Source organism: Pezoporus occidentalis, unplaced genomic scaffold (assembly GCF_034315485.1).
Source record: "Pezoporus occidentalis ecotype Australia unplaced genomic scaffold, CSIRO_AGI_Poc_V1 ctg76, whole genome shotgun sequence".
In the NCBI taxonomy this organism is placed as follows: domain Eukaryota; kingdom Metazoa; phylum Chordata; class Aves; order Psittaciformes; family Psittacidae; genus Pezoporus; species Pezoporus occidentalis.
Window position 1 is genome coordinate 2,001,508 of NW_026916115.1, and position 26,498 is coordinate 2,028,005.

The following is a 26,498-nucleotide window of genomic DNA, read 5'->3' on the forward strand; positions in this document are numbered from 1 at the left end:
TAAATGCTGATATCCTTTATTAGGAATACGACAGTGCCAACTGCAAGGGAAACACCAGAACCTGGCACAAAGTGCCATCATCTGATCTCCTTCTGAGAACACCAAGACAGCAGCCAGACCTGACACAGGCATTGAGAGGCAAGTAAGTCCCTAATCCCTCACACCCAAACTGAGTGCAGTTACATCTTGCACGTTCGGGTTTTGAGCACCACAACTAAAATGTACAGAACTAAATTTAATTCTGCATTAAGGAGGTTACAAAGCTGCTTGGCCAAAGGGTGGTGCAGTTTGTCCTGTTTGTTGTTTTTTGTTCGTTTTTTTTTTTTTTTTTTCAAATAGAAACCTTAGGTGCTCCAGCACTTCTGTTCCTTCCTCCCACTAAAGTCACAGTGAAAGATTCAGGATTAAGTGATCAATTTAATTCTCAGGATTTTACGTAGTAATACTGCCAAGTTTGAGTATGCACATGAACCCCTTCCTCTGAAATTAACCCAACTGTTTCAACAAACAAGTTCTAGCAGGATGTTTTCCGAGGAGAGCCACATACACAAACACTGCATTTGGCAAATTTGACCTGACACAATGTTCTCACCATGCGTGAGTGGGATTCCTTCTTAGAGAAGACTAAAAACCTGGAAGAGTGTTACCTAGCTTTCATGAAATTACTTTTGGCTCAGGTTATTAAAAACAGAAACCCAAAAGACAGGCTTAAGTGGATCAGGATATAAACATTCCCAATACTGCTGGTATCAAATACCAAGGCTGTAGGTCAGTGAAGAAAAGCCATTAACAAAAAGTGCCAATAAAGAACATTTGAGTAACTCAAAAATCCCCGTGATCAAAGTTAAGGTACTTCCATCAGGTTACCATCTCTCTCCAATGAGGGGAGCTGCAGTTCCAGCAAAACTGGAGAGATACTATGCACTCAGATTCTAGTTCCCTTTTGTGTTTAGCATCTGTCAGAACAAGGAAACTGAAGGGACTCTGCCTAATTCATAGAAATTGAAACACCAAATTCATATAATGCTTCTGCTTTTATGTGTTTGTATGGGAGGATGTTCTCCATCTTCAGACAGAGGGTGGCAATAGCTGGAAAACTGATCTTTACCTGAAGCCTCCACTGGCACAGGAACAGACACGGACAGATGAAAAAGCAGCTCTGATCCCAGCCATAGCATCAACCCTCATCTCCCACTGGCAGCATCAGAAGCTGCTACAACATAAACTGGCAAAAGGCACTAAGGCGTGCTGGCATACTAGACTGGACGTAGCCATTTCACATGAAAATGCACTATGTACCTGTAAAGTTGATTGCATCTTCTTACAGTTGGGTTGTAGTATTTCAAATATCTTACTAAAGAAAACCTTAACAACTTGTACATCTGCCAAATTAAAGCAAAAGCTCTTTTACAAGTTAATTGTGTTAAAAGAATTGATTATCTGAAGCAAGAGAAAGGAAGAACTAGAAGAAAAACTATTCCCCAAGTTGCAAGGGCCTTCAGAAAACAAAAATGCTATTAAGTCAGTTGGGAACTAAATGAATACAGAGAAAACAGAAATTTTCAGCATAAAAGGTCAATAAAAGACTTCACACACTATGCCCTGCTTCTGAACCTGGTTCTCCAATGCAGCCACAAGTAAACTACAATTCCCTCTTTGCCCATTTTAAATCTGTAGGCAGCTAACATACACTGAACGCAGTTCAAAGCCATCCAGGAATACTTTGGCTATCTTCAGAGCAAGGAGGCAAATATACTGTTGCTCTGCCACTTGTTCACATCATAGCAGCAGACAGGATGATGAAGAATACAAGTTTTGTGGACATCCTGTTACAAAAAGGAAAAAAAAAATTTTGCAAAGGGATGGCTAATGTAGGTGGACGGATGCCAACAATGAGCTGTTAGCAAATCTGACTAGCCTATCTGCTGTCCAGAAGAGCAGCAACAGGGGGGCACCCCTGGATGAGTAGGATTCCAGTAGACACCTTTCAGCTCAATGTTTTACTGGCATGAAATGGCTCAAAATGAGACGGCACGTACTAGATACTGCCTAAAGCCTGTTGCAAACCAGGTCAACTGGTTTGCCTCAGCAATGGTTAAAAAAATTACAGTTTCTCCCCAATAATCAGGAGGCACAACTTCCCTTAGAAAAAACTGTAGTAAGTTAGGTCATTGGTCCAAACACTTGGAGGACAACTCTGATATTCTGTGACGACGTGGCCAGAGCACACCATTTTTACATCTTCATATGACATGACCATGAGCGCGGTTTTAAGTAGTCCAGGAATGTGGGCTGCAAAACATGGAGAGGCAGTAAGTTAGTCACAGGCCCACAGCACCAGTTGTGTGTGGTCCACTGAAGTCAAATTTCCCTATGGAAAAGATCAAATTGCATTTCTACACCCTGCAACCCTATTATTCTTATCCTCACTTAAACAGTGCATGGAAGTGTAGCTACAGCCAGAACTGGAGGTAAGGTGGGTGGCAGGCAAACATCAGGTAAATGCTGCATCTAGCAGTACATTGTCTCAAGAAGCCAGCCATTTATGATGGTAAACTCCTGGTTGAGGAAAAACAAACTTTTAAAATAGAGTTTGTGTGAGGATACTTTGGGTTAAAACTGCAATCAACTAGGACAGCAAGAAGTTTTACATTGAACAGAAAATGAGTTATAAGTCAGAGAAAGTAACACCAACTAAACCCCAAACTGACCATTTACAGGCAACCAATTCTCACTGCCACCCACTCTAAGCTGGGAGAGACACAACAGGCTCTGTTTTTTGTGAGCCTCCTAGAAAGGTTTCTACTGACCTCACTGGCCAACTGCTGCAGTTCCATTCACACAGCCTGAACTGCCTAGCGTACTCACAAGTACTGGCTTATGTCCTCAGAAATTAAACTGAGGAAAACAAACCCTCACTTTCAAGTAGTGAAATACTATCAGCATAGAAAGAGCACTAATGAAAGCACTTTTATTAGGCAGTTTCCAGAATAAATAACTGTAAACGATCTGACACAACACTGCCAGAAAGACTCTTGCCATTTAACTTCTGCTCTGTCCCCACAGCAAGAAGGAATAAGCCACTGGTGTGGTCAGTTACCCCATGGGAAAGATCAGTCACTCACATTTTCCACAGGGCAGTAGTGGCGAGCATACCACTCCTGACTATACAGGCAAATGATGACACCTTGGCCCAGGAAGAGGGAAGTCCACATGATCACATTCCAGATGGGGCCCTTCCGACGGTCATTAAGGATGAAGTTGAAGACCACTGGGAACAGACAAAAAGAGAAGCACTGTTCAGAAACAGACTAAGGATTAAAGAATCAAAGATCAACTGATTTCCTTGGATCTTTACCTCCCTTTATTTCATCTCTGGAGCAACAAGGCTCCTCCATGAGGTCAGTATACTGCAAGAAAATCCGATTATGCCTGGCAGTAGAGCAAATACTATGAGCTGATTTGACATTCACTTCCAGTAAGTTTGCCAATAAGCTATGCCTCTGGGGATCAATATCATTTGTATTATGCTGGTAACCAAGACATGCTGTCAGAGGTGTCTTAGGGTTTGAAAGCCCTGTAACTCATTCTAACTCAAAGCCTAAAATGAAATGCAAGACCTCTAATTTCTAAATGGACTCTCTTCCTCACCGTAGTAGCAAAGTCATACTTATCTTACACTGTAACTCTAAAGAGGGAGATTTCCTGCTGAGAATTCAACTAAGATGTGACAAAGAGGAAGCACTAAGGTACTGTCACTTGAACAGCTGTATTTCATATACAGTACTCTGCCTCTCCATCGACACCTTACTCATTTAAGTCTTCAGCTTGCAAACCCAGAGTGTGTGTGTGTGTGTGTGTGTGTGTGTGTAAATGTAGCTAACTGAGCTATTTTGCTGCAAAAATCCCTTCACAAAGTTTGGACTCAAAATTGGAACTCCTAGACAAGAAACAGTTCTATGTGTTAGTGCCTAGATAACTGTCATCATTATCACAAGGGCAAATCATGCTTGTTTAAAAAAAAGCAAACCACAAAACTCACAACCCACTCACATACACTCTCCTTGAAACTTACTTCCAAAACACATAAACAGGCAAAAGAGAACTGGATAGAAGAAGCCGAAGCAGATGCTCAGAACATATTCGTGCACAGCAGCTGATACTGTGAAGACAGATAGCATAGCTGCTGCTTTGAACTTCTTACCAAAAAACTGGAAGAGAGAGGAATACCAAATATTATATACACATGAAATGCTAAGTACTTTACAGAGAACTGTGGATTTTAGGTGTTGTTCTTCAGGCATATTTCTTATCTCCTGCATAAGTACTCATGTTGAGTCCACTCATGAAATATCTACCACAGCTCATCAAAAGAGTGCAATGTCAGTTCAGAATGCTGAGTCAATCCTCATGTTCCTGCATCTCAGACCCACATTCTGCAGACATTAAAGACTTGGAAATGAGCAATGGACCTCCAAAAGGCACAGTGGATAACCACAACAGCTGAGGCAAGATTTTTTTGCTTCTCAGCGGACAGTGATGCTGAATCTTGACAAATGTACTGTCTTCCTCAGTAGTTAAATATTTAATTAACAAAACAAAAGAACACATTTTCTTGTTACTCACCCAAAGGAAGTCCCTGTAGGCATAGTAATAGAGCCAGTCATGTACTACCACGTTCCAGGTTCGGTAGTAGTTTGCATAGGAAGTAGAATTCCACCAATCCTGAAAGCACAGTTAAAAGACTGTAAATGTCATTAAGCATAAGAAATTCTACAGGTGTTTTCTAGGATACCAAGTTGGAAAATATTGATCTGAATAATACCAAGCTAACATAACAAGATGTGCCATGAAATAATGCTTTCCATTACACTTCCAACATTCTGCTCTGTATATCAAAGTTTGATTTCATCTCAAACTGCAATGGCTAAGATGAGAAAGAATAAAAAGTGTGGACAGAGCTACTGGGTAGGATCGTTGGCTGGTTCTGTTTGCTCACAGAGCATGTTACCTTAAAAACAATTCAGACTGCCAAGTAGAAGTCAGATTGGTCTTACAGCACAGCAACAAATCTAAGTCCTAGCAGCACAAACCAAGTAAAACCCTGTGGATGCTTTGTTTGGTAAAAGTGTCTTTAATTTAATCATCCTTCCTTTTCAATAGTAAAAAGGATTTTAGAAGCTCTATAAACTGTGACTCCTCTTCTTACCTTGTAAAACATCCTATCTGCAAAGCGCAGCATCTCAGCAAACGCGTTGAGCCAACAGTGAAGGAACGCAAAGAAAACCAGGAAGAGAATCAGTACACCTAGAAACAAGGTAGGTCCAGATTGATTTTGTAGTGTTTTCCCTCCACCATAAGCAAGAGCATGTAATACAGTCAAGACTATTCCTATAAGTACTGACACAGATTAACTTTACACTACCTGCACAAAAAAGCAAAAGCATTACAGCCAGGGCTCCACAGAGCCTAGAATTTGACTATGAAGACAGTTAAATTTAAACCCAAGTTTTGGGGTTTGTTTTTTTTTTGTACTGCTGATTCTAAAGGTTAACACCATAATGCTGTCTTAAGTCTGTCCATAAGACCTCTTTTGCTGATCTCTTCCTGTCATGAATGCAGCTCTTATGAAGCACTTCCCCTCCCTTCTGCCTTTTCCATAAAGATAAAAGTCACATGTGAATCTAGGTCATACCTGGCAAAATGGAGTTGAAGATGCAGAGGACCAGCCCTCGAAGATTGAAGGTTTCTTGACTACTGTTGCGAAACTGAGGAATGCAGAGTCTCACAAAGATGTAGTAGGCATAAAAAAGTGAACCAAGCACCTGGAACAAAAAAGAAAATTTGATTCCATTAGAGAAATGCACAATTAACACATCACCACTTGACAACTCTGGGACAGGAACGGCATCTACCAAAACAAGTGGAAATAATTTATTTTACATTGCTGCCAAATTCCCTAAGGGTGCAGCCAGAAAGTAAGCCACAACCATCTCTGTAGCACATTAAAAGCCAGGAGCAGAATCAACTTCTCTTTACTACTACAGCAGCTCTAAATTTCTCCTAGTCTTACCAATTCAGAAGTTATGACACAGAAGATTTGTGTCAAGGCCAAAGAAGGTATCTTTGATCTAGGCCCTAGACAAGGGCAAGTAAAACAGATTTAACTACAGTAAGTATTTTTCAAATATTAAAGCTTACTTCTCTTTTATCCCAAAGGGGATGTTTACAGGCCAAATCACCGCAGGCCTTCTCTGGCTAATGAACCCATGTTTTGGATTAGGGTCAAAATGCAAGTCACTGCTTTAAGTGCTCTGACTGCTGTAAGACAGGTGTGTGCTTTGCCACCCTCTTTTGCCAAAGAGCAAGCAGCCAAAGGCTTTTTCATGCCTTTTAATTGTTTTGCTTTTTAAATGATGAATGCATTGTGTGAAAGTAAATGTCTCACATAAAGCCACTATACTTGGAAACACATCCACAAGAAGCTACTGAAGCTCACATCCAGAAATGTGAAGGTCAGGTGAACCTTAAGCTCAAATAAGCACTGAAGATTTGGACCCCAGGCCTCGTTATTTCAAAACTGGTCCAAATATCTGCCGACAGGTAGCTGTGCTAGTGCATTACAATACAGTATTAGTGTAAAGAAAGAGGGCCAGAACATGGATACTGCACTCCCCACATACATGTGGCTTTTGTTGTATGGAATGGACTCTAAAGGCTTGTTCAAAGCAATTACTTAGTTTTTTTTTTTCCCCTTTGACACAACCATTAATGCAGCACAATCACTGTTCCTTTTTTTAGTCACAAAAAAGTATTCTATTCTGGTAAGCCTCCACCAAGTAAACAATGATTTAATGCCAAAGGGAGAACTGCTGAGCAACACAGTTTAGATGATCTCCAAAAGTGCATTCTTCAGAAAGCTGCACTACTCACCTGTGCAAATTTGGTAGCTACATAGCCCCATCTTATTGTGGGATTCCTAGGAAAAAGAACATATGATATCACATCTAAATAGGAGCTCAAAGCAGGAAAGGCCTCCCTTTGGTTACTGATTTTTACTGACCTATACTCTGAGAAAAAATGGGGCTTGAATTCTAGAGTTCTTAATCTCCTGACATCCAAGAGACGACTGCCAAATTGCTGGTTCCCCCTTGCAACTACAGCAGGACAACTATGGCAATTCCATAAATGGAAAAGTATCTGGAGGGTAGCATTATGCAATTACGCAGGAGGTGGTAAGCTGCCCAATAGTCACGTAAAGGACTGCTGACTTGACAACTGTCAAAGTACAATCCAGCAAAGTACAGGAAAGTTTGGGAGTTCCCAGTTTTAAAGGCTTCAGCCTGCCTCCTCAAACTCAAGAGGCAGGGCTGCTTATTAGCACCACATAAAACAACACACAAGCTTACTGCAGGAACTGTGCATCACCAGATACTCTGTAGCACGCTCTTAATTTGTTTCATTTCAAGTGTACTTCCCAAAGAAATAAAACCAGAACTGTAAAGTCAAAATACTATTACGGTTAGAGCGAGTTTTCATGACCAAGTCCCGCCTTTGCCATATTACTGACTTAACTATATGTTTATGAAAGCTGTAACACATAAATTTAATCCATCACATCCAGGGATGCTTAATGTTGGCTTAAGGTTTTAGACTACTTTGATGTTCTATTGGTGTTGCTTACATTACCTGGGATAGTTGTCTCTGTAGATGAGGGTGGGAGCAAAGAGGAAGTACAGGTACTGAGAAATTCTGGGAATAGGTACTGTGCCTGGAAGGGGGAAATAAAAATTAAAAAAAGAACACTCTGCAATCTTTTTGCTTACTCATGATTCAGTTTCCAGTACTCTTTCACAACATAGAATCCTTACCACATCAGAAAACTTCAGCCTGGAACTAAAGGTATGGGATTTGCAGAAAATAAATCAAATCAAGATGACCTGCCAGGCAGAATTGCCATGAAGCATAGTTTACAAGTGAGGGTGACTAACAGTAGTGCAGTGCTAACACTTTGGTACCACATTTATTTCCCATAAAGATGAAGCTGTAAGGCCTGTATGAACATGTGGGTTCATGTTCTGCTCTGGCATGCCTTACTGAAAGAGCTTCTGTGCCTCTACAACTGCTGTCATTTCAACTAGACCACTGAACTGGAGGTGTGCAGGCAGCCTCTAAATACCTTTTACTCATAAAAGCAGAAATAAGGAATCATGTTGAAGAAAGACTTAAGATGCAGAGATGACTTAGACCTGAACAACAGTCTAGCTCATTGCCTAATATCAAATGAAAAGGTTTAGGCTGAAAATATGATGCAGAAGGCCAGCTTAGAGCCTCGTGACACCTCCATCCAAAGTCACCTATTCAAATCCTACCTCTCCAGTTCAGAAGGGGAGCTCAGAGCAATTGCAGGGAAACAAGAGCTGGTTATGCACTGCTATCAAAAAGAAGGACAGCAAGTTACTCACTGGACTTGTCCTTTACAGAACGTAGGACTCTGGGTACGTTTTCCCGGATGAATGAATGAGCCTTCATAACAAGACGAACCTGTAAGACCAAGAACATAGCAGTTTAACACTCTCACTTTCCAAACTTCTCAATAAAGACTGGATCAAACATTTAAAGCAACATCTTCAACATCTTTGTTTCTAATTTACCTCTTTTACAAGGAAAGTCTTGAAACTGACTCTTTGAAGTTAGATGCGTTCTACAGCAGTTACCACCATGCTGGAATAATGTGGCACCCTGCGTAAATAGTCCACAGCTGTCAAACAGGGTTTTTAATTTCACACTGAAGGACCAAAGGGAGGGCTAATCCAAAGTTAATTCTTCAAACCCATGTTCACCTCTGACCATCCTTATTGTAACCCCATGGTCTGACCAGTCTTCCACACTCTTGCACTCTTCCTCCCACTTCCCCCAAAAAAGAAAATTCCACTTTCAATAATGTTATGACTACAGGACAAAGTTCCTTCTTGGGAACAGAAAGGGAAACAGGAACCACTTGCTGACCACATACTCCCGCTTTTCTTTTTCTTAGTTTTTTCTTAAGAGGAATATCATAGCTTCCTTGTGAAGCTATGGTATAACAGTATCTTAAAGTTGGATTTAAGCAGTTAGAAATTCACAAGTCAACTAGAAATCAGTGGAATTTCAGCCTTAAAGTATGTCCAGCAAAAACTCACAACAAAATCTTAAACACAGGGTAAACAAAACAACCAAACAAACCAATTTTCCAAGTCAAAATTAAGTTCACCGTCCACTTTCTCATTAGGCTTGCTGCATGTAAGTCTGTTTTCAAGTCAAAGACAAACTCCATCTATAGCCCTGGCTTAGCTTAATGACTAAAAGTAATATTTGACTCCTTAGGAAAAAGGACACTTTCCATTTTGAAAACAAGGTTCGATACATCCAAAGAAACTGGGTAGGGACTTACCTGCTCCAATATTACAATGAAACGGGAAGCTGGAGGCAGGGCATATGATACAGCAATATAGGTTGGTCCCAGTCCGAGTCCAGCTGTTTGGAACAGTGTGAACAACATTCCATAGCAGAGAGAGCGGATTGCCCGATGAGAGGAACTGCAATAGCCTTGGGCCCACCAGACAAAAAGGTTGTATGGAACAGTAACTGTGGCACAGAACATGCACAGCCAAGTACAGAAGACGACTGGGAACTTTCCAAAAACAAAGACCAAGAGGTCAAATCCTAGGACTAGCCTAGAAAGCAGAAGGAAAGAGACAGTATTTGGTGTCCATTGTTTCATTAGAAATATTTCTACTCCCCTAAGAGGCCACAAAATGCAAAGCTTCCACACAATAACTGTTTGACAATGTAGACAGAAGTGACTGTGGGGATTTTCAGCTCAGAAACAGAGGGCAGTCTGTGGCAGATTTAAGTGACCAGCCACAGGCGCATCAGAAAGTGAAAGACGAAGGACTCATGCCATCAGTGCTGTTAGGCACAGCTTACCTTCAAATCCCACATGGCTTAAGCACATCTTTAAGATCAGCATGTACTTTAGAAGTATGCTCAAGCTCATCTCTAAGAACAAGCATGTGACTAAGCAATCCACCGCTGAACCAGGGTCCAAAAGAGCTTTTGAGGAACACTCCCAAGACATCATCGCTATTACACAAAGAATCAGTTCTTCACAGGGGTCTAACATCTAAACAGGCTTTTCCCCACCTCTATTGGCATGGAGATGTTTTAACACTCAGCACTTAAACCTAGTTTAATTTTGCTTTGTGAAATCTGTAGGCATTCCACATGGATCCAATTTAGAGGTTACCCAAAAGGCTTAAGGTCATTAGATGGTTAGTCCAAATATGTCCAACTGGTATGCACCAGGTACTTTGGCTAATTAACCAAGCTTAAAACTAAAGGATCTTCAACCTTACTGACTATCAAAGTCACCAGGGCCTGCTCCTACGCATAAACAGCTCCTCTTTTCTGACCTTAGTTTAGAACGCAGTATTAAGCACACCAACACAATTTATTTGTTCCCATGTGGAGGCTCACTTGCAAACCGTATTCAAATTATCAGATCTAGCAGAGAACACAGCAACAATTTTCTCACTATTTTAAGTAACCAGAGAATCTAGCCCTATTTGTTTTAGGGGTAAATATCTTTTCTCCCCCAATGTCCATACACTAAGTTAGGGTCAGCTAAATAATATTTAATGGTGCACAAGCCTGTTCTTATACCTAGAAAGAGGGACAACTATTAGAATGAAGATACAGGCCTGGTTTTGTACACTGAAGATCAGATAATCAACAAGATAAACATGTAATCGTAATTGTGTACATGGAATACAGCTTGCCAAGATATTGTTTAATGCAACAAGTGTGAGGAAACCAGTCTTTCATTCTTGTTTACAACTGGCTACCTGCAAAGCACAGTCTTAGCAGTCTGTGCCAATATCCTTGAGATTTTTCCCTAGAGAAAACAAAAAAGTTCTATTTTTATTTAATCGAAAGTACAGTGTTGCAGAACTGTCATTTTTAAGCAGAGGAAGGACTGCTGAAATATTAGGAGTTTTTCTAAACCCAGCACTCCTTCAAGCAATGCAAGCAGCTGAAAGCTACCACTTCAATAAAGATATTCAATTAAACCAGTCTATATTCAGTAATGACCCCCTCCTTTTGCTGGTCTTGGGATGAACTAAGCATGTTAGGCCAAATTGTGCTGGCCACAATTCTCATGGAATACCTGCAGGATATTCCTAATATCTAGCTTGAAATTACCATACACCCTGAACAACAAATTTCTGCATATATTCAAAGCATATCAAATTTAAAACTCTTCTTCCAACAGTATCTCAAGGAAGTATGCCCCCTTCTCTCTGCTCCACTCTGCAGTTTCATGTACCTCTGGAGCCCTGTAAGCAAGCATTTCCTAGCCCTGATCCCTGTCTTTCTGAAGCATTCTTACCTTCCTTCATCAATGAAGTCTACTAGAAGTGTGCTGAGGATGAAGACAATGAGAAGAGCGATGAACATGTGGTAGATCGTCCTGATGTGACTTACTTCAAACAGCTCACTAAGGGAGAAATTCAAATGCTGTAAGGCCATTCCCATAGCACATCACATCTCCAGTAGTTTAGCTTTCAGACTTCCACAGTGGGGTAAGATGACATCACTGCTATCCCAATTCAGGAGACTAAAGTTAATATAGAATTTGAACGCCAGTCTACACAGACACATCCTTGGATTATCCTTGGACAAAGGATAATTAGCCATTATCTCAGCAATACTGAGAGAACTGTAATTAACGTTTACTTTCAGGGAAGCCTGAAGGCAGTAGTAGACACATTTTAGAAACAGAGAAGCTTGAACAGATTAGTCCACATAAGTTTGAACATAACGGCAAAAGCGGTGGTGCGGACAGCCCCTCAAACTAAAGCCTAGTTAGTTTGCTATCTGGAGTATTTTCAAACAATTTGACTGAAAATGTGGAGTTAAGTTACTCACTCTAAAAGGGACCTCCTGGCAGTAAAGATCTTCCCGTGCTCTGGAGGGGCCCTCAAGGTCCTTGCAAACAAAGAGGAGAACATTTGAGACAAGAAAGGAAAGGAAATAAGAAAGCAAATAAGGCTTTCAGGCAACATTCTTATTATAGGAACACCTTAAAATTGACTTACCTGGCTTTGAGCAGTTCCTTGTCTGAACAGGAAGCTGGGAATAGGGAGGCTGAAGATGAGGAATCCAGGAGTGCCGATTTCGCCACCAAACTGTTCACAAATTGTGTGAAGTGACTGTCCACTTCCTTCATGAAAGCTGGCTTCAATTGCTGACAGTAAAAACAGAGCAGAAAAGTGGTTAACAATCTGGATGAATTTTTTTTTAAACATTCATATTTCTATTTACCCCAGAGCAGGACAAAGCAAGGCATCAAGAAAACATTCCTGCAGCATCTGCCAACAGCTGGAGCCAACTTGGACAGGATTGGGGCTTATCCTGTCCTGTTCACACACCTCAGGCCAAAGAACTTTGAATAATAACATGTCTCTTCTTCATCAGATGCAACACAGAAGCAAAGTAAACACACTGATCTTCATATATATATCTGGAGGGGCAAGTATTTCACATGTGGAGTGCCAAGAAGGTTGATACATGAGCCCCAGAAAACATTCCTCAGTTTTAACTAGTTACATCCTTAGCATACAAAACAAGATGATTTACTTACAAGCCCATTAAGTGTTACTGAGGGGAAAATTGACCTTCTTATGCTTGTGGCTAAGCAATCGCCATTGATTTGCTCACGTGATCTCAATGATGTGACTGTAGGAAGAAGGACCAAATTTACCCTGCCACTGCAACCACTGTTTGGATGAAAACTTTCATGTACCACTGAAATTACAGAATGCACAGAAAAATTTTAGGAGAGCAACGGACAGAGTAACATTGCTAAGTATTTAGACTGAGCAGTGAGAGACAAAAACCTGGTAGGCAGCAGGACTGAAGTTTAAGAATTCATGGGACCAGATATCCCAGCTAAATCTCCTACATTCCCTTTTCTTCAGACAGCTTTACATAGGTTATCATCTCTACTAACAGCCAGTTGTGACAATGTTGAACCATTCTTAGCCTATTCTTATTTTTCTTCTTTCATTTTAATAGACAAAAGTAACTTCTGAAGCATGTGGTTTACTAGAGGCCTTGACTTCTAAGGGTGCATCAAAAGCCAGAGACGCGCATCCTTCTCTACTATCTTTTTTGAAAAATGGGAGAGGGGAAAAAAAAAGGAAGAGATATAATTAGCTGAGGATAAAGCAGAGGCCACCCTGCTCGGAGCCTACTTGCTTCACCTGGTAAAAGAGTTTTTCTAGAAAACGAAAAACATTACTTAACTCTCCCAATAGTAAGTTATCTAGACAAGGGTTAATCTTCAAAAGGCAGACTGCAAAATGATATGATATTCTTACACCCCTTCATCTTGCCTAAAGATGAGCATGTGTAATTCAATCATGTATTTTCCTGTCTGAAATATAGTTAATCTGCTACTCAGTCCATTACAAACTTTCAAAGACCTGATCTCCCACACCCCAGGCAGAATTTTTAAAACTAGATCCATTTAGGAGAAACTTAAGTTCAGTTACTTATTTCTGCAGAAAGTGCTACACAGAGCTCTGGAAAGCTTTTTACTGCAATACGAATTCTCTTACTCTTTATATGCAGAAAGGATCCTGACATTTGCACAGTGGCTTAAGTGTGACTGAAAAAAAAAAAAAAAAAAAAAAGGTAGGCAAAACGTATTTCCTCTGTGAAAGAAAAAGGCAAATGTGCTCACCCTGCTGCAGCAAGAACTTTGGGAATCTAAACCCTCAAGATCTCTGGCACTTCAGAAGACAGTGATGTATAAGACTTCTGAGAATTCAGTTCCTTAATGCCAAGTTCTCAGACACCAAATGGCTTTCCCAATACTAGAGCATAGCGATGAAGCATGAACAAAAGCTAACCACTGAGTTTCTGAACCATAAGACTTTCAAGAATGCTTTGGCACATTCTCGAACCATCATCTTCAGCACAAGGGACTGGCAAGTTTCAAGACATTACTTCAAATCTATGCATACTGTGTTCTGTTTTTTTAATGCAAGTCACTACTAGCAACATTTGTCTGACCATCCTTTTGCCTGCAATTTTTCAACTGGCCTCCAGATTCAACGTCCAAGTTTTCCTACATGATAACTATCATTTCATCTCACCTTCCTAATGATTAGCTGCTTTAGGAATATGTCTGCTTCCCCAACCACCTTCAGAAGTCACAACTGCTACCTATTTCCTAATTGTTAGGGCTCAAAAGTAACAAAGCCAAGAAATTAATTTTCAAGGAGAGAGCCTGGAAGTTGTGCACACAAAGCTTGTTTTTCCCTCAAAAAGGCATTTGTGACACTTGAGCTCTTTCATCAGTGTTTATGTTTCAGTGCCTAACATTTATGCTAAAGAAAGATGGAGCTGCATTGTTTTTCTGCTTAAAAAGAACAGGTAAAGGTCTAAGAAAAGAAGGAAAAGACAGTTAACTGAAACTGGATCTGTTAGCTGCAGCAGGGATATGTTTGCCTCTCATACAGACCTCATATCACAGCTATGTTTTAAGGGGTCTGTTTCCATGATGGACACTTGTCATCCATGACAGATCCTTCACTTTCCAGGCATGCTTGGATTGATTTTATACAGTAGATCACCAAAAAAAAAAAAAAAAACCAGCCCAAAACCAAAGCTAAGCTAAAAAGCTCTCTTGAGCTTTTTAAACTTGCAGATTAACAAAATACATTAACAGATGATGTATTCTTACAAAATGCTACTGTCTAATGTGACAACAGCCAAGTAAGCAAGTTTAACTCTGGCAGGAGATACAGATACACATAAAACCAGAAGACCCTGAAGTCAAGATGCATCAGAACTTGATATTCCTCCTGTATCATAGTGGTTAGATCCAAAGAGATCTCTTGAAACAGAAGTCACAGTAGGAAAAGCAGATTAATATTTAACTTAATAAAAACATTTTTCCCCTATTTGGCAGCTGCCAGTATAGAATAAACAAGCTTCACCAGTGCTTATTGAAACAGAAGCTCTTAGGAGTTGGCTACTCTTTGGTATCATTTTTCTGGGAGGCAGAGGATTGTCTCTGCAAGAGATGTAGACTTGTTCCTTTAAAAACAGAAGGGAAAAAAAAAAGAACCACCTGAGTAGTTTGGAACTACAACCTGTAACAGAAGACAGCTGGTGCTCTCTGGCACAGCCTACTTTTACAGCATGCATGTACATCCCTACCAAAAAAGTCAAATAGAAATTTATGCTCCTCTTGGAAACCTAAAATTTCCATGTCAAACAAAGCACTATTCATTCCTACAGAACTTTGTTTTTTTCTTTTTTTTTAATTTAAGACTCTCCCCTTTTTTCAGCCTAATCTCCTCTCAGCAAGAGTTTAACAGAAATTACTTCCTTCAACTACATCTTCCCTTTAGTCAACACTCTGCTGAGAATGTCCCTTCCTAACACAGCTCTCCAGGGCTGATATCAACATGGGCATATGTTTAGATTGGGTATGCAGGGCATCATTTTTCATTAGATTAAATAAAATATAACAAGAGCATAGGGCCTACAGTAACTGTAAAACTGTACCACAAACTGCACAACTTATGCTATATTATCAACTATTACTTTCACCATTCAAAGGGCAACCTACTTGAGCAACTGTCAGAGTAACCACTGGTGCTCAATAAACCAAGTGCATTGCACCCAGCGACTACAGAAATGAAACTGAAGAAAACATGCTGCCCACCAGCCTTCACTACAACAGGGCACAGGTGGACACAGAAATGTGTAGAAAAGCCTCTTTGTAGCTTCTCCCAATGGACAGCACTTAACCAAGTTTCCTAAAGCATGCCTGAAGTCAGACAAAGAACTGGGCAGATCCATCTAGCTGTCACCATTAAGATTTAAACAAAAGAATCAGATCATTACAAAACCAAAAAGGGGACAAGTATCAGAAAATTGCTATGCCGTAAAAAGCAGAAGCCGGACAGTAATTGGTCACAAGTGAGAGAAAGTTGAGGGAAGTAATCCTGTACTTATAAAGAGAAAATTGCAAAAATTCCCCAGCATTTTACTTACTCTAACAGATTTCATAATTTTAAGTCACTGAAACAACATCCAGCCGTGACCAACTGACAGAACACACCACTCTCAACCCAGCAAATGGATGAACAAAGGACTAGATTTTCAAAACGGAGTGCAAATGCACCAAGGCATCCTGCGCATGAATAACACATAGCACCTACAAATCCCATTTAAATCAGTGGGAGTTGTCAGTGACCAGCACTTTGCAGAAGTAAGCATCTGTCTAGACCTCTGATACCCATCCTCTAAAAGGTTTGTAGTTAACCTTTGTTCAGTGGTTCACACAGCAAAAGGGCCAGATGCTTCAGGAATTTTGCAGTAGAAGGAGGTTTTTACTCAGTCTTACAGCTATTACTGTAGCATTGGGGCACCCTAAACAAGTTTGCAAGCTGCCAAACTCCATTTTGGAGTAACTTCAGTAATTAAACTGACACTGACACTGCTGGGGATTTCTTCCATCCTCTTTTCAGCGAAGAAAACATTACCTACAAACTAGAATGTCTCAAAGCTGGTGGACAGAAAAAAAATATTAAAAATTAGAAACAAGAGACAGTCCTGGAAGGAAAGGAAAAAAAAAAAGTCCAAGATCAAGCTGTCCCCTTGCACTCAACCAGTGTTTCCTGAAACTTATAAAGCAACATGTGCTTACGAGTCAGAGCTTTCTTGTGCAAGCATCTTTTGCCAACATAGTGATTTGCAGTGGCTGTTTTGTCTGCCGAGAAAAGATATGAGGCTTGCTCTATTATGTCCTCAGTAATAATCATTCAGAGAAGACAACACACAAAATAGAATTCAGAGCTGACTACCCCTTGAATGAGCTGAATTTTAGGAGTTTCAGCACAAAAAGCAGTACATCCTTTGCAGAAGATATCTGAATACACTTTAGCTCTGTTATAAACTATATACCACCTATAGAGGTGGGAAAAAAAAAGGAAAACATCTCAAAGGTTCAAGATATTTTTCTCTGTCTTATAAGTTCACTACTCCCTAAAATTCATATGAGGCTGGCACAATTAGATTACTTCATCTTATCATGGAATTCTCTGCAGTAAAATGAAGTAAGAGAACAGGACAATTTGCCCTGAAGAACATGTGTGCTACAAAACAATGGTTAACAAGGAGGGTGCAGTTCATTGTTAGCTGACTTCATTTAATTTGGGCATAAATCATCTTAACATAATCTAAGACGATGGCAGCTCACACAAGCAATATTACAAATGCCCAGCACTATTTAATTTTAGGTTATTGCTCACTGAAAAAAAAAGTGGGACCAAGGCTCAGGAAGGTCATCTCCATAGCTAGGGCAAGAGAAGCTGTGGGATACACGCTGTTTTTTATTCAATGGATAGCAGGACAGAGCATTTTAAAGACTAAATATGCAAGCAGGCTAGCTGATAATCACACCACCAAAAGTTCGCAGTAAGGGAAGTTCCATTTTATTTACAGGCCTCAAAGTTCATTCTTATCTTTGGGCTTCAACCTTCAGGGTCAAGTAAGACAACTGCATTTGATAATACTGTCCCACTTGTGCAAAGGAGAGGAGGAGGAAGGAAAGAGGGCTGTATAAAAGTCATGGCATTCAAGCTATGACTGAGTAGAGGTATCTGTGTTCCAGGACTAGTGACTCTCCAAAAGACATTCAGGGTCAATTATCCCGCTCCTCCCCACAAGCAAGCACTAAAGTGTATTTACCTCAGCTTCTGCTATTAGCTGCATTTTTCTTGTTATCACATGGTCAACATCAACCCGGCCTAAGGAAGAAAGCAAATATTTAACATTTGTATTTTCAGTGATGAGAGCTTCATGCCTGAAAACACAGAAAGCACAACACACTTAGTCACTGATTTTTCACTAGTTCTTCTGACTTCTAGTAAGGTTCCAGTAAGTTGAAAACAAAGCTGCAGGAAATTCATGAGCTATGACCAAATATTTTAAACAGCCATTTAGGATCACAGCACTGTAAGGCAGTCAACAGCTGATAACATGCCATATTTTCAAAAGCTTTATTTTCAGCAACTCTACAAATCTTCCCAAGGTCCCTAAACATGTTCAGCCTTGAAGCAGCAATAAAAACAATCCTTCAAAGGTCATATGCAAGTGTGTTGATCTTTTATCAGAGCTTTATCTTATGTATAGTGAAACAGACACAAGATTAAGTTGTCTGGAGGTCTCTACATTGCCAATGACAAGTTAGTCAACTACTGTAAAATACCACAATCAGCTTTGAAGACAGGCTAAATGGCAAGTTGGAAGGCTATCCTGTGTCCAAACCTGGCTATTCCCCCTCTTTCATCCCCCAGGAGAAGTGCTAGATATCAGTTTGACTGTATTCTTCAATATGTTTCATTACCTGAGCAAACAGCCAGGTCTAACCACACTACGAATATCATTTGATTCTTATCATTACTAATGCCGCTGGCTAATATGTAACTCCTTAGATAACCCCTTTCTTTTGCATAAAGAGCTATACAGATCTGAGATGCCTCTATTATACCAAGAGGAACAACATAAATGAATTAGACATTTCAGACTAGCTGAATTTCAAGACAAGGTTTGTCTAAAGTGGTGGTAGAGTGCTAGCAAGCAGCTGGCTTTTCACTTCAATAAGAACAACATGCAAGAAAAAGTTACTTAAAACAGTCTTGCATATGAAGGAAAAGTAAGATTAAGGCAGCACTGTCCACCCCCCTAAAATATTAGTCAGAGTGAAAAGACAGCAACAAATCTTGTCTTGTTAATGTCCTTTGTCAATTTTAGCTACAACAGTACCTTACACAGGAACAATGGCTAGCATTACAATTTGCAAGTTCAGTTTCTAAGTAGCACACTTCAAAAAAGAGGGTACTGAATTGCTTCCTTAGTAATACTCCAGGGAAGCATGAGCTAACAGATTTGCCACAGAGATGCTAATGTTGTGTTGTGCTGCTGTGTGACAAAACAGACTTTAGCAATATTAAGGCTCATAATACAGCCTCCTTGTCTTGTCCTCCTTGTATAAGCACAGCCTATGCACACAAAATGCAGCATGTTGTTTTCATAGGAACGAGTGCTCCTGTAATGCACACTAGTCTGAAGGTGCTCTTATGAACAACCAGTTGTAAGAAGTTTAGATAGACCTGCTTCAGAGATGACTCCAATTCCCACACTGGAAAAGAGTTAAATGAAACAAGAGACTTTGTCTCCAATAAAACTATGCTAGGCTGTTAGCATCAATTTCCTTGTCTATAAAAACTGCTACACAAGCTATAGACTTAAGAACAGACCAGCAAGAACAAGTTATTACTTAGAAGCCTTGCAATGCAACAACAAACAAGGAAACTGTTCAACACCATCAGTTTTTGGCTCCAAGCAAAGATACACTTTTACAAAAATAGGATCCCTGGTTGCTAACCATCTCACCTCCAAGTCAAAAAAAAAAACCACCCAAACCTCAGCGTTTAGGCTCATCATGCTGTTAAACTCAGATTGTGTATCTTTGTATCACTACAAAGTCCCCTGCCCCACTCAGCCTGTGCAGTTTGCTTGTCTCAAATGGATTCTTTCCCAGTTAACTAAAAAAAAAAAACAAAACAAAACCAAACACCAAACCAACCAGATTGTTGCACAAGCAGAACTCTATCCCCTTCATATCACCTCAATGGCTCTACTTCCTCACAGTCCCACTCCACAACTGTATTCACAACGCTCACCTCCCATTATTACTGTGCTAAGAACTACCTTGCACCACCTGCTAGAAAGCAGGCCAAACAGAGCCACTGAGCAGACAGCACAACTAACCTTTCCCTAAGGGAAAAAAAAAAAAGTATTTGTGTCTCTTATCCAGCTGCCAGTCTCCAAGACTATCAATTTTGCTTAAAGCTGTTCAACGCAGCCGAAGAGAACAGCTAATAAGGCTTAAGGGACTGCACTACTTTCTTTGTGAGCTAAGCTAAAAATTAATAACCACTGCTTTGACCATATATTTCCTGTCAGACCTTGCATTCAAAGCCTCAGTTACTGTAACAATCCAGGAGTGGGTCACTGGAAAGAAAACATCCTTTTTGACTTACAAAGCCTTATGGATGGACATAGTTTTACAGATACCTAAGGTACAGCTTTAAGTGTTGTACAGGAAATGACGCCAGCCTCTGACCTGCTGATATTGTAATTGCCAAATCACTTTATTCATGCACACACTAGTGTATATGCACAGACTAGACTAGACACATGGCATCCTTTGAAAGGATTTAAAAATCAAGATCTCCATGTCTTTAGTGTATGCATCTCAAAGTACAACCACAAGCTTACACCTGTAAGCTTATTGTTTTTTCCAGAACAAAGAGCCTCCTGTAAAAGAAAACCCAACACAACAACTCATTCTGCTGTGTTGCATCACCCTATAAACCCAAACTGCGTCACAAGGCAGATACCAGAGAACACATCATCTTCTTGAATCATTCATCTTCTATTGTGCAAGCTGCTACTTATGTTCTGTGAGGTTATTGTAGAATAGAATCACCACATGATTTTGAGTCTAAAAAGAATTGCACACTGCTATGAAGTCCAAATCTTCATTTTCCTTTGACACTGGCAATGAAGACTCTATCACTTTGGGCTTACAATATCAATACAAAAATGAACTCAAGACTGCACAGGACAAGCAAGCACATCTTAGCATTTAAAACAAGATGGGATATGCCTTAAGAAAACAGGAGATATAGTTAAAGTCATTAAGAAAAAAAAAAATCTCCTTTGAAGACTTGTATGAAATAGTAGCAAATATTACAGCAGACTGAAGCAGGGTTTGCTTTGAAATAGCTTTGCTCACAGAGAGAATTTTTAACTTAATGAGAGTTGTGATCCATTCCTATCAGCAAAGGCACTGATATTTAGCTGACCACTTCTGCTGGGCTTGTAGAAACTGATCCTTGCAGGATGTGACACCTCTGCACAGCCCAAATTCCAAGCAGGTTCAAAAGTTGGAAGAAAAAAAAAATTGAGCAATTTAAATGTAAGTTTTGTTTCCCTAGGAAACCAGACTAATAAACAATCACCTCAAGATTGAGAAAGCTTTTTACTGTTGAGACCTTGAGCAACTTGAGTTTCATAAAGGATTTTCAAACTACCTTTCTTAAAGGATCTTGCCGTCCCTTTTTCAACCTACTCCTGTGCATGTTATAGGTAAATGATATGCAAGATGACTAAAGAAGCATCCCATTCCTATGATCTGTTAGTGTTGCAGCTTGGGATTCAATAAAATCAGCCCCTACATGAAAAACTAGCCAGCACTCTACTAAGAAAGCTCTCAAAAATTAACTGTGTTAAAAAGAATTAATTTTATTTAACTTCTACAGTCTGCAATTACCACCAAGGGCACATGTGGGAATAAGTCATTTGAGTAAAACTGTGGCTTGTGTGCAGTTACAGTTCCAGGCTGTAGTGACTACACCAGCCATAGAAGCTGCCTGCAGCCCTGCATTCCAAGCCATTGCCACTCAAACTATTTCTGTGTTGTGACAATAACCTTATTATTGAGCAGTTAGAACAACCCAGGGAGACCACTGCTGTATAAATCCCTGCACTGCATTCAAGACAAAAAATACCTCTTTGCAGAAAAGCTAGGAAAAGCACATGACCGAACTTCAGTTTGCCGCATGTGCTTCAAAAAAACACCAGTTCTTTGAACATCCAAGCACACCACTCATGGTTCAGGAGCATTTCCCCCTAATGATGTCAGGATCTGTTTAGTTTCAGGATCTTCATGGAAAGTCACAGACACAAACTGTACCAATAGTGTCCTTCTCTAAAATGGTTTAAAAATATTATCTTCATTATTTCTTGATTGGACAACTTACTATTGAAGAGGTTAAAGCAACACAGGCAGAAGGATTTCATTACTGTCAGATGCCTGGACTCAAAGGCTCCCTCTCTAAAAACACTAAAGATGTTACCTTAAGGAAAGCAATGTTAAAGCCAACCTAGCACAAGGCTACTGTAAAGAGGGGAAGTCTTCTGTATCGGGTACAACATATTTTAATAATTTGATGCTAATAAGCCTTACTCTAACTTACAGTAATTTATGTGGCCATTCAGCAGATAGAGGCAAGTTACAACTGGATTGCATCCAGAACTCATCTGATCTGCTTGAGGAACACATAGGCCATAGGCAAGTGCACTGCAGTTGGGCAAGAAATTCAGTTTTAAAAGTCATTTCTGCAGGGACACGGGACCCAGAGAGCCTCTTCACTAGCAGAGGAAAACACTGCATTCTCTACATCATGCCACCATATCCACAGGCTCTTCACAGATATTGCTCAGTCTTCAAACACACAGGCTGCAAAACACGAGAGCCTAGAATCACCAGAATCCAGCTAATCTCAGACAAGACTGCTCTGTTTGATCCACCTCCTGGAAACACATCCAAAATACTCAATTCAAGCAGCTTAATCCCAATTTACTAATCTGTAAGAAACACCCTGTTGATAGAATGAATGAATGCTTACTGTCGTGAGTCAGACAGCAAACCCTAAAACCTTCCAAATTTCTCTCAGTGTCAGAGCTCCCTCCTCCTACATCTATCAGCAGGCACATACAATTCATGCAGTGTCATGAAGTTTGTGCTGAGACTGATCAATAGTAACCTCTTCAGTGGAAGATAATAAACCCTTTCGAAGATTAGCATTACCAAACAGGCTTACACCAAACAAAGATATGCCACATAGTTTGTTTGCTGATCAGTCTCCAGAGACACTTCTACACCCTTTCTGATTTCTGAGGAAGCAAGGGTAAACTCCAAAACCATCAGTTTACTGTTTTGAATGGTCTAATTTCAGTATTTTAGAGGCACTCAGATGTGTGCTTGAGAGTAACAGCTTTTCTAACCTTTCAATATCTGCCCATGCAGTTTCTATTATGTTAATTCAGGTAAGTTTTCCTGCAACTGGTACTGCCCAATATCAATATCCCCTTAAGCAGAACAGTTCCATATTTATTTATGTATCTCCACCTGAAAACATGCAAGACTAACCTTAAGGAAGCCCTTCTTTTGACGAGGGATTATTGCTGCCTAGATCACCTGCTGTCTCTATCCCAGGACCAAATTAGTTGTTTAATTATGATACTGGAGCCAGTTCAAGGAAGAGAAGTGATATATGAGACTGAAGTTCAGCTACTCTGTCAAAGTGAAATTATAGCCTGAATGTTTACAAGATACAAACATATCATGGGAGAGAAGGATTCTTCTGGCAATCTCAAAGCTGTCAATATTTCCACATTGCTATAAATTTGGAGGTACCGGAGTACAAACTATTCAGTCTTAGAACTCAGGCAATGAGTCAGTCTTCAGAAGCATTGGTGAGGGAAGAAAAAAAATAATCACCTAAACTATACAGATGGAATAATCAGAGCGAACATAGCTCTAAAGCCAACACACAGATTAAAATTATTCCTCTAAACAATTTCAGATCTGCCAATGCATTTGAGTTTTAATGAAAACAGGATTAATAGGCTAGAACTTTCTGTAGAAAGTTCACACAGTTCTGGAAGCAAGTCAGTTGGCCTTCGACACATTAACTGTTAAGTTAAAAAGCTGATTGTGTTTGCTTATCGGGGAGGATCAAGGGTTAGAAATCACATTAGCTATTTAGTTTTTCTTACAGAAATAATTACCACAAAGACAATACCATACTTACCTGCATATAGGACACTGTCTTGACCTGGCTGGAATCCCCTGACTGCTACTGCACCCATCTTCTCTAAAATTCTACATAACACCCAGTGGTGTGCTACATTATAAAAAAAGATGTTGCCAGACAGCAGATAATTAGCCTCATGCTGCCTTTGTACACATCAGGGCTAATGCCTTAGAAACAGCTATTCAGAAATTAATAACTAGGACAAAGGAAAGCAAGAAGTCAATGGTTACTTCTGAGAAATGCTTCCACCTCAGCTGTGTTTTCACAGAAAGGCCTACCTAGTTATGCAAGCATGTTGGACTACATGAAGAGGCCGCTATCTGGAACATGTGAACAGTTCAACTCTGTAAAGCTTCAACTTTTGTGTCACAGAGTCGCTGATCTAACCCCACTGTATAGGGCAACTCGGGACCAGAGGAATGCATCTTCCTCCCAGACCTATAATGGGGTCAGGCATCAGATTTGTGCCTCCTAGCTCCCTGTGGCATTTCTGTTGTCCCCATCACTGATCTGAGCAAAGAGTCTACAAAAACTAAAGTCTTTATGACACTTCTGCTGACTGGCAGCAACTCTGGAAGGTAAAAGGTACCTAGTCTTAACTAACCAGGATCCCTCCCTGCTGCCCCTCACTGCAGTTTGCACTGTATTAAAACACAATGCATTATTCAAAGCCAACTCAGCAGGCACACATACACACATGAAAGCTCAGTACACTTCCAAGAGATCTACCCCAGAATGTTTACTTGCTACACACACACAGTATTTCACCTGCAGTGACATTATGCCACGTCTCAGAGGTATTACAATGAAAGGCTTTTAAAGACAGGCACACCCACCTATAAAGTGCTAATTATCACAGCTATATTTATTCTTTACCAACAAGCTTGCAAGAACTCAAATTCATGCATAACAGTTAAGGTGTTTCCATACATAAAAAAGATAGAGGTCTGCTTCTAAACCCATCACAACTGTTTTCAAGTAGCCATCAACTACAGGCAATTTTCTAAGAACAGCATTAATGGCACAGTCCCATTTGATTCAATTAAAATGACCGTACCACCAACAGCTTAACACCCCAGTTCTCCAAGTAGTTTGTGGGATGGCTTTCTTTCCAACCTATTTTTTGCAAAAAGAAGTCCGACTTGTCCTAAACCTAAATTTGCTCCAACTCCTGTTTCAGTGGAAAGTACTGTGAAATAGTGACAATATTCAGAAGCATACCAGCAAGAATTCTCTCCTTGACCCACTGGCACCAGGGTTTTGGAACTTACACTCACATGGCACACTGTTAAACTAGTCAAGCTTTTTTGCTTATTCTGTCTTCCAAAGAGAAAGAAAACAAGCTGCAATTTCACCGCTAACCTCCTTATCACCGGGCTGGAATGTGGTAGAGCATAACCCAGGAATTAGAGACAGACACAGTGCCCACAGAGTCCACAGGCAAAACTGCTCATACTGCCACACAACTGTCCCTGCAGCTCAAGGGACAGGACATAGGCAGCAGAGATCCTTCCACAAAGCCAACTATAAGCCACATAACTTTTAAGGTAACCACAATACAAATGAACACAAACCCAACTGTTTATTGCTCTATTTTACGGCAGCCAAGGTTCAGCCCGGATAGACCAGAGCTGTTCTGATATTAACAGAACCCCACAGGAAGAGAGAATCATTCTTTGTGGCATCCTACCTCCATTTGTCTGTCAGGATGGAGATGCCAGGTTGGCACAGATGTTAAAGACACTTGTACTCAATCCTGAGGAAGCCACATACTTAATGCTTGTAAAGGAAGCAAGGTGAAGTACCCAGAAAAAGTATTCACCAAAAAAGTGTTTATCAGGATTATTCAGAATTGTTGTCAAGATGCATTTGCACCATTTACAGCATTAAAGCATCTCCTCCTCATCACACACAATTGTCCTGTAGCAGTTAATCACTTTCTTCACTCTAGATCCCTGAAAGCAGCACAAAAAAGAGAAAGTTTTACAGGATAGCACTCCCAACAACCTACACCTGCTGAAGATGTGCAGCTGGTATACAGGGAGCTCCACCTTGGCAGCCTTCCTATGAGCAGAAACATTGAACTGAAAGAACAAAGAGGCAAGAGCCCAGAGCTAGAAAGGACAACTTAGAGGAGACTGCATGGCAGAGACACAACTAACCCTAAGAGTCTCACCATTGCTTGAGTTCTGAAATGACCTCTCGCCCTCAGGTCTCCTCTGTGTTTCTTCATTCTCAGGGGTCTTGGAGGTTGTATTGGAGCCTGACGGGCGTTTTCGTACGCAGTCCTCACCTGCCATTGCACCTAGGTAGACAAGAAAAGGACAGCAGATAATTAATGACAAAAGAAACTAATTTACTCTTCACATTGTTCAAGAATAAATTTACATAGCCTTCTTGACACTAGACTTTCCTACCTCCATCATGAACTTAGCACAAGAGTATGGGAAGTTAAGCACACACTTGTATTAGTCACTTACTGTGGATCACACTTCCTCTCCCTTACTATAAGCAGTAAAGGAACAAAGCAACCAAACAAGCTTTCCCACCAAAGTATCTCCCCACAGATCCCCTCCCTCCCAGGCCTTTAAAGTAGTTAAAATGACTTAAGACTTCATGAAATCTTTAATAAGCCAAAGCACCTTTGCAAACGCTGATAGTCAGGTCAGACAAAAATTTGTCTTCCAAGAGATCTGGCAGGTT

At 40.3% G+C, this 26,498-nt stretch overlaps 1 protein-coding gene across 1 annotated transcript; it reads right to left on the reverse strand.

Annotated features, from left to right (window-relative positions):
* SOAT1 (sterol O-acyltransferase 1) lies at nucleotides 1-26,124 on the reverse strand. Its single transcript, XM_062602354.1, has 15 exons — nucleotides 25,972-26,124; nucleotides 17,815-17,873; nucleotides 12,141-12,289; nucleotides 11,971-12,030; nucleotides 11,432-11,539; nucleotides 9,434-9,716; nucleotides 8,466-8,544; nucleotides 7,690-7,771; nucleotides 6,934-6,979; nucleotides 5,696-5,825; nucleotides 5,210-5,307; nucleotides 4,627-4,725; nucleotides 4,076-4,211; nucleotides 3,126-3,271; nucleotides 1-2,292 (listed from the first exon to the last, which is right to left on the reverse strand). The coding sequence occupies exons 1-15, from the start codon at nucleotides 26,093-26,095 to the stop codon at nucleotides 2,236-2,238; spliced, it is 1,656 nt and encodes a 551-aa protein (XP_062458338.1). The 5' UTR covers nucleotides 26,096-26,124; the 3' UTR covers nucleotides 1-2,235.
* Between the last annotated feature and the right edge of the window lie 374 nt (nucleotides 26,125-26,498).

What these genes read in the sequence shown, in the direction of transcription:
- SOAT1 (XM_062602354.1), bottom strand. Translation starts at nt 26,095, where the DNA reads ATGGCAGGTGAGGACTGCGTACGAAAACGCCCGTCAGGCTCCAATACA. An exon ending in ATTTCAGAACTCAAGCAATG is followed by an intron (nt 17,874 to 25,971) that starts GTGAGACTCTTA and finishes TTTCTTCCTTAG; the next exon opens with GCCGGGTTGATGTTGACCAT. An exon ending in TCATTGTAATATTGGAGCAG is followed by an intron (nt 8,545 to 9,433) that starts GTAAGTCCCTAC and finishes TTGGTCTTACAG; the next exon opens with GTTCGTCTTGTTATGAAGGC.